This window comes from Carassius carassius, chromosome 9, assembly GCF_963082965.1.
Source record: "Carassius carassius chromosome 9, fCarCar2.1, whole genome shotgun sequence".
Lineage (NCBI taxonomy): Eukaryota > Metazoa > Chordata > Actinopteri > Cypriniformes > Cyprinidae > Carassius > Carassius carassius.
Window position 1 is genome coordinate 3,687,459 of NC_081763.1, and position 17,341 is coordinate 3,704,799.

At 43.4% G+C, this 17,341-nt stretch overlaps 1 protein-coding gene across 1 annotated transcript; it reads left to right on the forward strand.

The window, feature by feature from the left end:
* The first annotated feature begins 12,888 nt into the window (after nt 1-12,888).
* LOC132148479 (uncharacterized) lies at nt 12,889-15,439 on the forward strand. The gene is made up of 3 exons (XM_059557172.1): nt 12,889-13,081; nt 13,175-13,285; nt 14,711-15,439. Exons 1-3 carry the CDS (start codon nt 12,946-12,948, stop codon nt 15,388-15,390), a joined length of 927 nt encoding a protein of 308 aa, XP_059413155.1. The 5' UTR covers nt 12,889-12,945; the 3' UTR covers nt 15,391-15,439.
* Nucleotides 15,440-17,341: the final 1,902 nt, after the last annotated feature.

Here is a 17,341-nt window from a genome sequence, read left to right on the forward strand (position 1 = left end):
CTGAACTAAGTTTATTCTCATATTCGTCTCATATTCACCTCTCCCCATGAGGGAGATGAACTATGAATCATTACGTTCGTTGGACCTTTCAAACTTCGCACGAGTCCGCAGCAGCCCCGGAAGACACGAGAGAACACGCCCAGCTCCAAAAGAACGACATACGTACGCTCGTCTTGCGAGTCACAAAGAGACCACATGCAAGTATTATTTTCTAGAGAGATTTAAATGCTGCTTAAAGTTTGTCTATTACCTTTTCAAGGTGATCTGAATCCTTGTTGTCTTTCAAAAGGTTACTGTCTGTGATTTTGCCATACTGAGCGATCATTCTGTGATCGCGACTATTCTCTCACCTTTCTCTCTTATTCTCTCTCGCTCATCTTTGCTCTCTCTCTCTCTTATCTGTATCCGTTATGTCTTGTATTTGTTTTACTGTTGTATTGTTATACGCATATTTACTCTGTGTAAATCGTAGTTTGATGTATTATTAGTTCAATTATTAAAATCCAATATATATTCATGATTGCTTCTGTCTAAAATGCAAACATCACGAGTCAATGAATGTTTGATCTTAGCTACAAGCTTATTGGTACTTTTCAGTAACCAAAATTTTGTAAAGACAGGAGAATGGTTTCATGGCCAGAAACTATTTTTCCTGGAATTATAAGAAGTGATAACTTTATTGAAAGTTGATAAGTTAATCTTACGGCCGTTTGCTGGACAAACCACTGTTTGATTTGCGGTTATTCACAGTAAGAGATATCATTATAATTGATATGAAGAATGGAATATTGACATATTAATGAGTAAATTACAGTGCCTTGTAATGAGTTATTCATATATACAATTGACCTATTTTTCATCTTCAATAATTTTAATGTAACTGTCATATGAGATATATAATCAAATTCCTGATTAATTATAAAAATTCCCAATATATCATTTGAGTTCATTTTAATGTACGACCCAGTGCGGCTACAATTTATACAACACACACATACACTGCATATCAAATCTGCCGCCTTTTCAAACAGTAACGTATTTTGGCAGACAAAAATAACGTTAGCATCAAGACAGAAATTTGTACATTTCTAAAGTTAGAGGAGAGTGGGGACAGTTGCAACGTGTGGCAGTTGCAACATTGCTGATTTATCCAATCAGGAATGAGCTGGAGTCATAACACTCCTACTGAGCATGCTCAGTATGCCCTGCCTTCTTTCTGGAAGTTAAAAGCCACATGTGAAACTACCTTATGGGAGAACTGAAATTCAAGGTAAAAAAGTAACTTTTTTTACAACTAGATTTTTTGTCAATGTCTAAACTGTTTAAGCATTGATCTTTATAGTTTGAATATGCAGTTTCTTAGCTCTTAACAGACTTAGGTACAATGTGTTCAAGCTAATTTGTTAGGCTAGCATCACTAGTTTTAAGATGGCTGCCAGGGGGTGGGACAGTTGCAACGCACTGTTGCAACTGTCCCTCATGACAATAACAATGATAATTAGATAATTTTTTTTATAAAAGGTAAATCAGTGGTTTTATAAAGAACATATTTCAATAGCCAGGTGTCTTTTATAAAAGTCAAACTAGGCTACAATGTATCCTACATTTTGTGTTCAGTTTTTTCAGTATGCCACGAGAAAGGAAAAAGGATAACAGATAGGGGTGTCCCTCTACCTATTCTGTCCTTAGCTGCTGCTGTAGTGAGCAGTGGCGGCAGGACAGTGAGGTCTGTGGCAAAAGAGTTTTCAATTTGCCACACAACCCTCTGCCGCTTTATTAAAGAGAGAGGTTAAGTCCAGGAGATGAGATTAGGACAGGTTATTGGACCCCGAGGAGGGTCTTCTCAGTCCAACAGGAAGATAGCCTAGCAGAATATCTAAAAAGAGCAGCTGATATTTTCTATGGTATCGGCACTAAAGAGGTAAGCATGAGGAAGGTATTAAAGCTGATTGTAGGCTTAAAGGGACGGCTGGTAGGGAGAATTATATTAGAATATTGAGACTGTGAAATAATAATTTAAGAGAAATTACCCCATTCCACCTCCATTTTCATTTACCATCCATTTCTCAGGTTCGTCGATTGGCCTTCCAACTGGCTGTCTATTACAAATGCTCCTCCCTTGAAACCTGGAATGAGTGCTCCCTAGCTGGCCGGGATTGGTTTATGGGGTTCATGAAAAGACAGCCCAGTCTGTCTATATGGTGCCCTCGAGCTACCAGTCTCACACGGAACACAAGCTTCAATCATCACAATGTATCCTTGTTTTACGACAATCTTGCAAATTGTGCTTGACAAAAAAATTATTGAAGGGAAGGACATCTGGAATATGGATGAGACCGGGGTCATTACTGTCCAAGAACCAGAACATGTTGTTGCCGGGTGCGGAGTCACACAGGTGGGGGCAGTAACCTCCGGAGAGAGAGGAACACTGGTAACAGTTGCATGTGCAGGCAATGCATTAGGGAACATGATTCCACCCATGTTCATATTCCCGCGGGTTAACTTCAAGGACCATTTCATCCCCAATGGCCTGCCTGGATGCATTGGAGCCGCCAATAAATCAGGTTGGATTATGGAGGACCATTTCCTTCAGTTCCTTAAACATTTCCACCACCACATGAGGGCCTCACTGGATGCCAAAGTCCTTGATCTTTCTGTAAGAGGAATAGATTTCTGCAGAGAAAATTGCATTGTCATGCTATCGTTTCCACCCCATTGCTCCCACAATTTACAGCCACTCAATCGTACCGTTTATGGCCCCCTAAAATGTCATGTCAACACATTTTGCAATACCTGGATGAGAAATCACCCAGGCCTGACGAGGTCCATCTACGACATTCCTGGAATTGTTAGGTTGGCCCTCCCATTGGCTGGAACACCAGGCAATGTGCAGAATGACTTGAGCAGCACTGGAATTTGGCCTTATAACCGAGATAAAGTCAAAGACAGCGACTTTTTGCACCATCTTTGGTGAAAGACCGGCCGCCACCACCAGTTCTTCCAGAACAAGCTGTGACATCTACTCCTATGGAAGTTTCTCCAGGGCACGCAGGGACTTCTTCCTCTTCTGCATTTCCTCCAGTTCAAGCTGAGTTCTGCTTCTTCTGCAGTTCCTCCAGTGAAAACTGGGACTTCTGCTTCTTCTGCAGTTCGTCCAGTGCAAGCTGGGAGTTCTGCTTCTTCTGCAGTTCCTCCAGTGCAAGCTGGGACTTCTGCTTCTTCTGCAGTTCCTCCAGTGCATGCTGGGACTTCTGCTTCTTCTGCAGTTCCTCCAGTGCATGCTGGGACTTCTGCTTCTTGTCAATTGCAGTTGCAGTTTAGGATATCGCACAACATTTGACAACACAGAAAACATTTCATCACTGGATAGTTTTTTTTTTTTTGAAAATTGACAATTTTTGACAATTTTTTTGTCAATCGATTTTGATTAATATGCGCGAGGGACAGAGATCAAGACAGCGCTAGTATTGTTTGAAGATGGTGAAGGTGAGCGTGTGCGCGTGAAATGGTTTTATCAGGTTTTAGCCAGGTTTCTGTCAAACAGAGCACATCTAGATTATGACCAGTGACCATATTATTTACAAAAATTGCTTTTGTAGAAAGGGACCTTATATTCAGTAAGCCAAGCTTTATCACTTGTTTATCCATATTACTTCTGTTTTTTATTTGTTGAACCTCAATTAAGTTGTTAATCTTAACTTGGTTTGGACGTTTTTTGCATTTTCTAGTTCGGGGAACAGACAGTCTCTATAGTGTGATATCTAGGTGAAAGAGTCTCTATGTGCTGAGAATTAACTGACCTCTGTGACGTGAGGCAGCTAGCAGACGGTCAGTTTAGCCAGTTTGTCTGCTTCCTGACCTGGGCCCCAGTTAGTCAAGTATAACTCTAAGACTATGTGCCATATTTCTAGAGAGAAGAGCAACGCCATCCCAGGAGGGATGAAGACCATCTCTTTTCAACAGGTCAGGTCTTCCTCAAAAGCTCGTCCAATTGTCTATGAAACCTATGTTATTCTGCGGGCACCACTTAGACATTGTAACGACTGGGACACAGGAGACAAGAGATCCACGAGCAGTTTGAGATTATTGGGTAATCCAAAATCAGAATCAAACAAGCAGGGGGTCATAACCAAAAGCAGTCCAAAAAACAAACAAACATCAAACAGGAACAGGAACTCGAAATACAAGGAACGCAAGGAAACCAGGTGACGGAAAGTAAGGACTCCATGACACAGACAGAAAACAGACCGGTTATATAGGCAGGATAATGACTATGAAAGTGAAGACACCTGAGTGCATTTAACAGGTGTGCAATTACTGTGATGAAGGGACAAGGCTTTGTGGGAAATTTAGTGCCTGCGGTAAGGTGCCTATGGGGAAGTGATACCACTAGTGGACACCCAGGGCAACACAGACCAGACACCGTGACATTACCCCCTCCTCTACGGAGCAGCTACCAGATGCTCCACCCGAACAAACCAAGGAACACAGAGACCAGGAGGGAGGTGGACCGGCGTAGGACCAGGGGGAGGGACGGAGGGCCAGGCAACAATGGGAAAAAGAGACAGGAAGTGCAAAAAACAAAAACAAAGAGACAAGGAGGGAGGAGAACCGGTGGAGGATAAGGGGGAGGGACGGAGAGCCAGGTCCACAGAAGGAAACAGAGAGAAACCAAAAAAAGAACAAGAAACAAAACACAAGACTAGGAGGGAACAGAAAGTTCGGGGCCCAGGGCCGAACCGACAGGGCACTGGCGGTTCTAGGGGGGGGCCAGGGGGGGCCAGTGCCCCCGTGTCACCAAGCTTGGCCCCCCCTCTGGCCCCCCTAAATTTAGATTTGTAAAATCCCACCAAACAACTGCGCATTTGATCAGTAGCGGCGCCTTTGATAGGCTAAAATGCAGCACGATGTATCACAATAATTCGACACACACAATAATTAATGTTCCCTGCTCCATCGTTCGATTATTTGATTGCTTTTACCTTTTGGGAGTGTTCGCCTGCTTAAGGAGGGGATGCGCGCGCGCTGCTCAAACAATACAGACTCTGATGATAGAAGCAGCAACACAACAGCTCCGTGTCCTGTACTAATATATAAATATATCTCCCCTCATCAGGTATGAATTAAATAAAAGCAATAAGAGTATGTGTTTTGACATGTAAGAGGTTAAGAAATGTTAATTACATGGTTTAAAGTGTTCAAGTTTACTGTTATCACGGACATGTAAAAGTTCGCTTCTATTCACGTATGTGTGCTGCGTCACGCGTGCTAGTTATACATTTCATGCTAGTGATGGAGACCATGCGGTCTCTGAGAGAAGGCGCAATGTTAGAGTAAGTCCACAAATGAGATGTGTTTTGGTGAAATAATGCAATGAGTAAGTTGTAAGTGCCAAATGACTTTGAAAATGAGTGTCTGTACTAAAAATGTATCAAAAAGAATAATTCTGGCAAATATGAACACATTTTTAGGATTTATTCACGTGTAAAATGCTATCTATGTTATCAGTGAATATTTCATAGTACATCTGCTTAATCTGTGGACACAGTAGTAAAGGAAAAATACTGTATGTAATTCTGTATATTGTGATTAGCCTACTCTTGAAGTGATGCACTGTCATTTATTGGCATAAGAGTGATTGAACTTTTTTACATTGTATGAAAAAAACCCAATACAGACTCTGATGATTGAAGCAGCAACAGCTCTGTGTCCTGTATTAATATATAAATATATCTCCCCTCATCAGGCGGTGAGGGTACTACATAAGCACATAGGCTCACTATATCACAACACAAATCCAAGAAAGCCAGCACCTATCATATGTAATATTCATATTCTGGTTTGCTGATGTTGTGTATTCCTCTCATTAGCTTTTTTGTCAATAGTTCAAAATGAGGAGAAAAATGGACATTGAGTCCTATTTCTGCCCCCAAAAGAAAGATGACAAGGAAAATGTTGAGACAGAGCCAGACAGAGATGCAGAGATGTGTGAGGAGGCTGAGAGAGCCACAGAAAGAGAGCCAGTGAACTTTGGTGAGATTAGCAGTAAGGCCACAGAGCAGGAACAAGAGCAAGATGAAGATCCTAATAGTGAAGACGAGCCTGAGGGAGACATACAAGTAGAGTTTGAGACACAGACAGAGGATCCATGTGCATCCACAAGCACTGGACCATCAGGTTTGTGATGTGGAAAAAGAAAAGCATTTGCATAAAGTGTGTGAGAGAGAGAGATAAATTAATCAATTACATAATTTAATTTAATTAATTTATGTAATTAATTTAAACATAATATTTAAATTATCTGTTATATGCACATTTCTTTCCCATAATTTTCTTATTTTCTGATTGATTTACTTGTTTTTTTTGTAATTTGTACATTTCCTGATTTAACTTTTATTATTGTACAGTATTTGCAAATTTACAGTCATGCCAATAAAGCTTATTGAAATTTAGAGAGAGAGCAGCATTAGGAAATGTGCACTATAATGAATGTTCCGAACATTTACACGGATTCAAAAACTGGAAGGCAACCTATAAAGTGGGGGGTTTTGCAATACATGCAAGATCAGAATCAGAATCAGAATCAGAATGAGCTTTATTGCCAGGTATGTTCACACATACGAGGAATTTGTTTTCGTGACAGAGCTCCGCAGTGCAACATAACAGCGACAGAACAAAAAACACAATAAGGAATAAAAAATACAAAAAAATACAAATAGGTGGGTAAGGATTGACAATATACAAATTGACAATGTATGGCAGGTATATTAAAAAGAGCATTTATGTATGTACATGTATATTATGTGGAAAAATTGTAACTGTACACTAAGTATGTGTGTTTGGATAAATAAGTGTATGTCTATATAAATATAAATATAAGTAGTATAGTGTGTTCCATGTATGTACATGTATATTATGTGCAAAAGATTTACGTGTACGCTAAGTATGTGTGTTGGATAAAAAGTGTAGTGTATATAAATATAAATAGTGTAGTGTGTCCCACAGTTATTATCAGCTGTAATAACTGATCTGAGAGGCACAAACAAGCTATGGTTAGCTGGCGGGATTATCAGAAAGCTGCAGCAGCTAATGCAGCAGCTAATGCAACACTGGTAAATGTCTTAAATAAGGAACACAACAGACAGATCAAAGAAAACAGGGAATACATTAAAACTATAGGGGAAGTGCTGCTACTGCAACTCAAAACATGGCCCAAAGAGGTCACAATGAGTCTGTAGACTCTGATAACAGAGGGAACTTCATGGCAATTCTAGAGACAATTGGTAACCATGATAAAGCTGTTAAAAAAAGGTTAACATCATTTCATAATGCAAAGTATACAAGCAAAATAATCCAGAATGAGGTTCTAGATTGTTTAGCGGACATGGTTCGAACTGAAATTGCAGAAGAAGTAAAAAGCAGTGAAGTCTTCAGCATCATGGCTGACGAAACAAAAGATGTAAAGAAAAAGGAACCGATCTCTCTGGTGCTGAGATATTACTACAATGGAGCTATCCAGGAAAGTTTTCTGAAAGTCATGGCCTAGAGTACAAAAAGAACCTGGTAGGTCAAGCATATGATGGGGCTTCTGTCATGAGTGGTAAGCATTCTGGAGTCCAGGCAAGAATCAAAGAGCAAGCAAAATATGCTTTTTATATCCATTGTAGTGCCCACTGTCTAAACCTTGTTTTAGTAGATACAATCAAAGCTGTCCCGGAGGCCGAGGAGTTTTTCTCTTTACTAGAGAAACTTTACGTGTTCACATCTGGATCAGCTGTTCATCCTAAATGGCTAGCTATACAAAGAGAGATGTATGAAGGGGCACCAAGAGAGCTTCAGCGATTAAGTGACACACGTTGGGCATGCCGATTTATAGCTCTACGTTATGGATCGACTGCCTGCCCTCAAGCGGCTCCTGCAAGAGATAGCCCAAGAACATAATGGTGAAAGATCCGTTGAGGCTCGAGGTCTGCTAGCACAGAAAGATCTTGAGTTCATAGTGCATCTTGTTACTCTCCGTAAAGTGTTTGGAGAAACAAAACTTCTCTCTGATATGCTACAGGCCTCGACTCTTGATAATTCAAAAGCTGTAGATTTAGTTGAAGCTTTAGTTCAGACATTAAAGGATTTCAGGCAGGAATTGTGTTTTGATGATGTTTGGGATGAGGTGTTGAACATTTCTGGACAATGTGATGCAACACAGCCACCGGCAAAACGACAAAAAATGCTAAGTTCTAAACCCGGTGAGCACTGTGTGATGACCACTGTTGGTCAGAGAGAGTCGGAACGAGGTAAAGACGGGTTTCGCACAACCTTCTTCTACCCTATCATTGATCTGATTCACAGTGAGATTAACAGGCGTTTTTCCAGGACAAACTGTGACATAATGAACAGCACCCAGGCTCTAAACCCTAAAAATGATGCATTTCTAAAAGAGACAGCTCTGTACTCATTTGCTCGATTGTATGATTCAAGTATTGAGGATTTGGGACATGAACTGCATCAGTTTAGCAGGATCTTGGACAGGAAAATACAGACCGAGATGCAGAGACCCTCCAGTACAGTGGAGCTGGTACAGTTCATTGAGCCATATAGAGATGTTTTTTTTAGCTCTACAGACTCTGCAAAATAGCCGTTGCGATCCCGGTGAGCACTGCTTCTTGTGAGCGGAGCTTTTCTACTTTAAAGCTGGTGAAAACCTACCTCAGATCCACCATGAATGATGACAGGTTAAGCAATCTGGGTGTACTGAGCATTGAGTCAAGGAGGGCAAAGGCTTTAAATCTTGAGTCATTTGTTGATCGTTTTGCTAGAAATCACCAAAACCGCAGAATACAGTTGCTGTAATTTGAATTCCTATATAGGAAAGTAGACTGGGATTCAGAGACCATCTAGACTAACCTTATAAAGGCTATAGTGGATGCACTTGTTTTCTATTGTTTGTTTTCATTGTCAGTATTGTTACTGAAATAAATACCAATACTTTGTTTCATGCTGAAATAGCTATGTTGAAGGCTTGAACACGGCATTGTTGCTGAAGCCAACAAGGATGTTTTGTTTGATTTCCTTGTAAATTATAATTTTTAAAAAATCAATAAAGACTTTGACTGCAACTGGAATACTTTGTGTTATTGTATTATTATGTATTATTTTTTTGAATACTTGAACACTTTTGTCAGTGTTGATGTATCCCTCTGATAACAACCTTGGCCCCAGCCTGGCCCCCCCAGTAAAATTGGTCTAGAACCGCCACTGCGACAGGGAAAGTATCCCGGGTGGATCAGGTGGTACTGGAGCCATGCGGTCGAGACAGAAGCCCACCAGGGCGGCGCAGAAGACCACCACATCCGTGCGGTCGAGACAGAAGCCCACCAAGGCAGCGCAGAAGACCACCACGGCCATGCGGTCGAGACTGAAGCCCACCAGGGCGGCGCAGAAGACCACCACAGCCATGCGGTCGGGACAGGAGCCCACCAGGGCGGCGCAGAAGACCACCACAGCCATGCGGTCGGGACAGGAGCCCACCAGGGCAGCGCTGAAGACCACCACAGTGGGATCAATGACACAGGAGAGCAAGTCTGGTTAGGCAAGTCGGAAACAGAGAATATGAACAGGTTAAGGGTGGCCTCCGTGGCCACAACAGGATAAGTCGAGCGCTTAGAGAGTTTGGCTGAGACATGACGAGGCTCTGGAAGTTCAGCAGAGACGTGGAGAGGCTCTGATAGTTCAACAGAGATGTGGAGAGGCTCTGGTAGTTCAGCACAGACGTGGAGAGACTCTGGTAGATCCGTGGTGTTTTGACTGGATTCAGGAAGATCAACGGTGACTTGACTCTGCTCATGAAGATCATTGGTGACCTGACTTTGCTCATGAATATCATTGATGACTTGATTTTGCTCATGAAGATCAATGGTGACTTGACTTTGCCCTTGAAGAACACTGGTGACTTGACTTAACTCCTGAAGTCTAACTGTGGTAGTGCTTAACTCATGAGTGTTAACGGGAACCTGACCCGACTCTGGAGGGTCAACGGGAACCTGACCCGACTCTGGAGGGCTGTCATCTTGTGCAGTGGTGCTGGACCGGCGGCCATCTTGTGCCAGTGGCGCTGGGTTGGCGGCCACCTTGCGCCGTGGCGCTGGGCTGGCGGCCACCTTGTGCAGTGGCGCTGGTCTGGCTGCCATCGTGTCTGGAGAGAAGGGTGTTGTCTGTGTATACCATTGACTGCGATGTTGAAGGTAACTGGTGAACCCCCGAAAGTCCAGGATCTCCAGCCCCTTCATCTCCCACCCAGGCAAAGAGTCATCCAGGCACTCTTTGAACAGGTCCTTCAGGGCCTCATCATTATACCCCAATCCTACCGCCAAAGTCCAGAACTCTTGTGCCACACCACCCACCTTATTCCCCCTTTGACAGGGAGTGATTAATTTAATGACTCTTCTCCTCCGCTCCTCCATACTGGCTGGAGAACGGAGACAAAATCCCACACCGCTGGATCAGATTTGATGGGAGTCCTTCTGTTACGACTGGGACACAGGAGATGAGAGATCCACAAGCAGTGTGAGTTTATTGGGTAATCCAAAAATCAGAATCAAACAAGCAGGGGGTCATAACCAAAATCAGTCCAAAACAAACAAACAGGAACTCGAAATACAAGGAACACAAGGAAACCAGGTGACGGAAAGTAAGGACTCCATAACACAGACAGAAAACAGACCGGCTTTATAGGCAGGATAATGACTATGAAAGTGAAGACACCTGAGTGCAATTAACAGGTGTGCAATTGCAGTGATGAAAGGACAAGGCTTTATGGGAAATGTAGTGCCTGCGGTGAGGTGCCTATGGGGAAGTGAGACCACTAGTGGACACCCAGGGAAACACAGACGAGACACTGTGACAGACATCCAGCTATTGAGTGATGTCAATCTGCTATGCATCTCGTCACCACGGTAAGCAGGGAGGGGACTAGAGCATATTACAGTGTCTGACATCATGCTTACAAGTTCACACACCTCTTTAATGTTATTTTTAGCGATCTCCGACTGGCGAAGTTGAACATCATTAGCGCCGGCATGAATAATCTTACTGTATTTACATTTAGAATTAGCCAGCACTTTTAAATTTGCCAAGATGTCAGGCACTCTGGCTCCCGGTAAACAATTGACTATGGTGGCTGGTGTCTCTATATTCACGTTCTGTACAATAGAATCACCAATAACTAGAGCACTTTCATCAGGTTTCTCAGTGGGTGCATCACTGAGTGGGGAGAACCTGTTTAATGTTTTGATCGGAACAGAAGAGCGGTGTTTTGACACGGCTATGCTGACTCACTGTAACCCAGTCATCATTTGTCGTCTCGCTCTTACAATACACACATGTGCTGGTGTGTATTAGAGCCTTTAATTATCGTTCTGTATTAATGAGCTGCTTACTGACACACATACACACATATTGGAAATCTCGCAGCTCACACACCCAGGAGAAGATAAACTTCTCAACGTTGCCCTAAGACTTTTATTAAATACAGTTTAAATACTGAATTGCTACTTTATATTTTCCAGTGACGAGAGGATACAATCGCTGTTTTTAAGTAAACTCACTCTAAAAAGATAAACGCACAGACGCGAATACAACTTCCTTTTTTTCTCTCTCTCTCTCTTTCTCTCTGTTTCTAAATGAGGTTTTATTAACAATTTTGGGAGGAGCACGTGCAGATAATTAACACAGGTGGAGAGCACTCAGCAATCATTGGTAAGAGGTATATATACAGCAGTCTCACCGCAGTTCATTTGACAGTCTTGCAGCAGTTAGTAGCTTTTTGGTCTCAGCTCTGCCACCATGTCTTAATTAGGCTCTTCATCTGATGAGGATGTAAACATCACCAAGGATGCACTTTCCCATTCTGCCGGTCCCACGACAATCCCTCCAACGCCTGACGTCGCACCTGAGCCCCAGGCTTCTTCACGCGGCCGCACACCGGCCCGAACAGCCCTACGCTCACCAAGACGCCGAGGCAAGTCTTCACCGCCCCCGGCAAGGCTTCCACCTTCTTCCCCGGCCTCCTCCTACCGCTCGGCTCTCCCGATGATCCCACCTATCGGGAAATGGACCGTAGCTGGATTGAGGGAAGCGCTGGGCAACTCAGACATACAGGCTTCGTCGTGTTACCCGCACAGGATCAGACATACCGTCGTGTTCCCGCACAGGATCCGGCTCGCTTCGCCCATTGAGCCGCAGCAACAGGCCTTCAGCTAGCCTGGGCCGCGCCCCAGATTCCGCCATGGCAGGTCCACACCCACCTCTCGATGAGGCCCAGCCCTCCACCATGGTTTCTGCTGCCGCAGTGCCGCATGCAGCCAGGCCCAGCGGCCTCCCCACAGCCACTCAGTTTTATACTCCTGCTGTTCATAACCCTTTCTCTTTTCAGTGGCTTACAGCCCCCGTTGGAGACACTAGTGCGAGGCCATCGCTGCTAGCAGCACAGGCCCAAGAATATCAACAATTCTATCCACCAGGTTATAATCCCGCCCACTTCCAGTGGCCTGCGGCTCCAGTAGCTCAAACAAGCACAGGCCTGCCTCCGCTTGCAGCTCAAGCCCACACTTCATCCTATAATCCTTCCTTTTCGTTATACCCTCCAACTGGTTCCAGTCGCCATGGAACCACCACCAGTATCCCAAAGTGTCCGTGCACAGATCCTATCAGGTGCGGATGTAGACCTTTCCTCTCTTCTCCCTCTACTCCCCGCAGTGCACACAGACCGCCGAATAGATTGCAGTGATTTCTCAGTTACCCTGAAAAACACAAACACTCACTTATCTCGTGTTCTTTCATTTACTGAATTTGCAATTGCTTTTTCCCGTTTCACTGAAATCATCTGTTCAGCTTTCCCCCACAGGCGGTGAGAACTGAACGATTATCAAGCAATCATAGCTGAGCTCGCGCATGTCCTATGGGGGTGGGCACTTCTACACGTACCATAAACTTTTTTCAGCAAAAAGTGCAGTGCGAGTCGCACGGTGGAATCAGCGCACATTCTGGGGCGCACTCGACTCAGATCTCCAAAGCAGAGTGCTTTTAGGTTGCAAAAACATTACTTGCACAGTTTGCAGGTCAGTGACGCACTCAACTGCATCGTGCCCGCAGGTTATCCCTTCCTCTCTTCCCTACGCAGGAACAAACACCGCTAAATCCACCAGCTACGTGCCTCGGGCAGCAACCACCCACGCAAACCAGGACTCTCCTTTCAACAAAAGCCGACAGCCCTGTAATCATTTTAACAATGGTAAATGTAACAGAGCGCGCTGCCGGTTTATGCACATCTGTAGTTTCTGTGGCGGCGCTCATGCCCGCATCGTATGTCCAGTTTATAAATCTGTGAATAAAAAATCTAAAAATTATTTGGCGACTCCTGTAAATATTTCGCGCATGAACTTCGAACTAGCTCATCACCCGGACGCTGAATTTACTCATTATCTGCTGTCAGGCCTAAAAAACGGCTTTAAACCTGGCTTAGAGTGCCCACTCTCCCAACATGTAATAATCTTCAATCTTAAATTTAAACCTTCTCGATGAATTTTCGCTTAAATACCACGACATAGATCAGGCTATTGACATAATCAAAATCGTAGGTTGGGGTGCTTGGCTTGCAAAAATTTACATTAGATCTGCCTTCAAAGTAATGCCCATCCATCCATATTCATGGCATCTATTTGGAGTTCGCTGGCTCGGGAAATATTATTTTGCAATGCATTTTACTTTCGGATGCAAAAGCAGCCCTAAAATTTTCGACATGCTATCAGAAGCCGTCTGCTGGATTTTGGCGAACAATTACGCCATTCCCCACCTCATTCACTTGCTAGACGATTTTTTAATAATCTCGCCTCCCAATGCCATCCCAGCCGCGCACATCCTCACAGTCCAAAACTTTTTTTTCTGAGCTAGGAATTCCTATCGCAGAGGAAAAAACCGTGGGCCCTGCTACATCCATTGAGTTCCTAGGAATTAATTTGTATTCAGACAAATTCCAAGCATCCCTGCCCAAAGAGAAAATTGACAGAATTATTATCGTCTCTTCTGCTTTTCTTGAAGAACCAAATTGTTCAAAACGCGAACTCCTATCCCTGTTTGGACATTTTGAACTTCGCAATGCGCATCATTCCGCAGGGCTGCCCCTTCATATCGCATCTCCTCTCACTCGCGTCCTCCGTTTACTTACTAGAGGAACTCATTTCCATAACTCAAGCATGTCGCGACGAACTCAGGCTATGGCTAACATTTCTAAACCAGTGGAACAGCCTATCCTTTTTCTATAACAACTTGGTTTCGTCCCCGACCAATATCCAACTGTACACAGACGCCACCCCCTCAATCGGTTTCGGGGGATTTTTTCAAGGTTGTTGGTTCGCGGCTCAGTGACCACCGCAGCTCCAGGACATATCTCAATCCTCAGCTCTATTCGAGCTCTACCCTCTCGTAGTAGCAGCTTTTCTGTGGGGGAAAGAATGGGCCGCTAGTAGCATTTTAGTGCATTGCGACAACGATGCAACAGTGCATTGTTAACAAAGGCCATTCCCATTCACCTGCTCTGATGCCACTGTTGAGGCGTCTCACCTGGATTTCAGCTTGCGACCAATTCATCATAATTGCTAAACACATCCCTGGGTCAGAAAACCAAATCGCTGACTCCCTGTCTCGTTTTCTGTTTCAGAAATTCAGGACGCTGGCTCCAGAGGCGGATCAATTCCCAACTCCAGAACCTCACTATTCAGAACTAATATTCCTGTAACCCACCCGTTAAAACCCCTGCTTGACGCATCGCTCGACACTATCCTCCAAGTTTCTCCCAGAACCCTCCAATCCTACGTGACCGCTTGGAGATATTTTAAAACATTCTATGTCTCTTATAACATGCCTTTCCCTGATTTTTCTCTTCTTTCAGTCACCGCTTTTATTTCCTACCTTAATAGCATTAAGGGCCTTCAAGTCGGGTCCATCAAAGGTTACTTGAGCGGCATCCAGTTTTTCCATAAATTAATGTACGGCTCTCCTTCCCCTGAGATAAACAACTCACAAACCTCCCTCCTGATCAAAGGGATTCAAAGATCCCAGCCCACCCATCCCGACGCTAGACAACCAATAACACTAGACATTCTCACCAAATGTATTCGCGCCCTCCGCACAGGCTACCAGCCCATCAGTACCGCTCGCACACTCGACGCCATGTTTATCCTAGCCTTTTTGGTTTTCTCAGATGCTCGGAACTCGCCATCACTTCCAAATTCGACCCAAAAAATCCACCCCACCATCTCAGACTTATCAGTAATAGATGGTGAATCAATTTCATATTTGATTAAACAAAGACCGACCAAACCAAAAAAGGTCATTTAATTTACATTATTAATCTCTCATCGCCAATCCAACCATACCAGTCAATTCTGGCATATTCACAATGGAGAAGCTCTCAGGCCAAATCTCCTCTGGAGCCCCTAATCATAGACGATTCCAAAAAACCTGTGACACGTTTTTGGTTCCAGAAACACCTCAAAGCCGTTCTCCAACAGTCAGGCATTCCAGTAAAGAATTTTTCACTCATTCCGTATTGGGGGAGCAACTTCAGCAGCCCAAAAAGGCCTCTCCCAACAGCAGATCCAAGCCCTTGGGAGATGGTCCTCAGATGCTTTCCATAGCTATAGCAGGACCATTCCACATTAAAAAAGCTCACCAAACCCTTATTGAATGAGAAGGGGGAGAAGAAGAAGAAGAGAAAAAAAAAATCTTTCGTCCAGTGAGCATTGGGTCTCACAGCGGACGCAGCGAGAACTTTCCCGGTAGAGCACTTGCGTTTTCTCTTTCGTCCAGCGAGCATTGGGTCTCACAGCGGACGCAGTGTGAGAAAATCTCCCGGTCAAACTCTCATTTTCCTATTTTCTGTTTTCTTTTTCTGTCCAGCGAGCATTTGGTCTCACAGCGGACGCAGCGAGAACTTTCCCGGTGGAGCACTTAACGTTTTCTCTTTCGTCCAGCGAGCATTGGGTCTCACAGCGGACGCAGTGTGAGAAAATCTCCCGGTCAAACTCTCATTTTCCTATTTTCTGTTTTCTTTTTCTGTCCAGCGAGCATTTGGTCTCACAGCGGACGCAGCGAGAACTTTCCCGGTGGAGCACTTAACGTTTTCTCTTTCGTCCAGCGAGCATTGGGTCTCACAGCGGACGCAGTGTGAGAAAATCTCACGGTCAATCTCTCATTTTCCTCTTTCCTGTTTTCTCTTTTTTGTCCAGCAAGCATTTGGTCTCACAGCGGACACAGCGAGAACTTCCCAGTAGAGCACTTATGTTTTCTCTTTTGTCCAGCGAACATTGGGTCTCGTGGAGAGGCTCTGGTAGTTCAGCAGAGACGTGAAGAGGCAGATCCCACTGAGACCAATGTTGCAGGTACATTATGAACCCCCAAAAATCCAAGATCTCCAGCTCATTCATTTCCCATTCCGGCACAGGGTTATCCAGACACGCGTTGAATAAGTCTTTCAGGGCTCATCATTATACCCCATTCCTACCGCCATGTTCCATAACCTTTACGCCAAGCCACCCACCTCACTCCTGACTATTGCCTTATATAGTGGTTGTCCTATTGTTTGTGGGCTTTGTGTTAAAAAAACCCTGGCTTTTAACACTATCGCTAGGTTTTTGAGTAAATGGAAATACAATACTTTACATTTCAATCTGAATTCCCCCACAGAACTTTCAAATATCTTGTTCTTTGAATATAAACACTGTCCATGCAAGTGATTATGGGATATGGTAGGGTTGCGAAGTGTTCATCAGATGTACACTTCATTTTCCCAGGAAACAAAGGGGCGCATTGGACGTTGCTTTCAATGTACGTCAGCCTTTGTTGTGCCGATGAAAAAAGATGTAAGGGGAAAAGTGTTCTTTTTTTCATTAGTTTTTTTTTTAAATCTCACAATTCTATCTTTTTCACAATTGCAAATTTACATTTCCCAGTTCTGACTTTTTTCCTTAGAATGCTAACAAAATTTAGATGTTTTGTTTTACATTGCAATTCTTGCATTTATTCTTCTGAGGACTGGTTATATATATATATATATATATATATATATATATATATAGATAGATAGATAGATAGATATATAATATATATAGATATATATATATATGTGTGTGTGTGTGTGTATATATATATATATATATATATATATATATATAAAAATGTAACCCATCAGTAGGACTTAACACCATAAAAAAAAAAAAAAAAAAAGGAGGAAAAAAAATATCTACCGGGTCTGAGCTCACCAAATACAAATAAATCACAACTTATATTA

What these genes read in the sequence shown, in the direction of transcription:
- LOC132148479 (XM_059557172.1), top strand. Translation starts at nt 12,946, where the DNA reads ATGTCCTATGGGGGTGGGCACTTCTACACGTACCATAAACTTTTTTCA. An exon ending in CCAAAGCAGAGTGCTTTTAG is followed by an intron (nt 13,082 to 13,174) that starts GTTGCAAAAACA and finishes TTCCCTACGCAG; the next exon opens with GAACAAACACCGCTAAATCC. An exon ending in CTGTAATCATTTTAACAATG is followed by an intron (nt 13,286 to 14,710) that starts GTAAATGTAACA and finishes TTTCTGTTTCAG; the next exon opens with AAATTCAGGACGCTGGCTCC.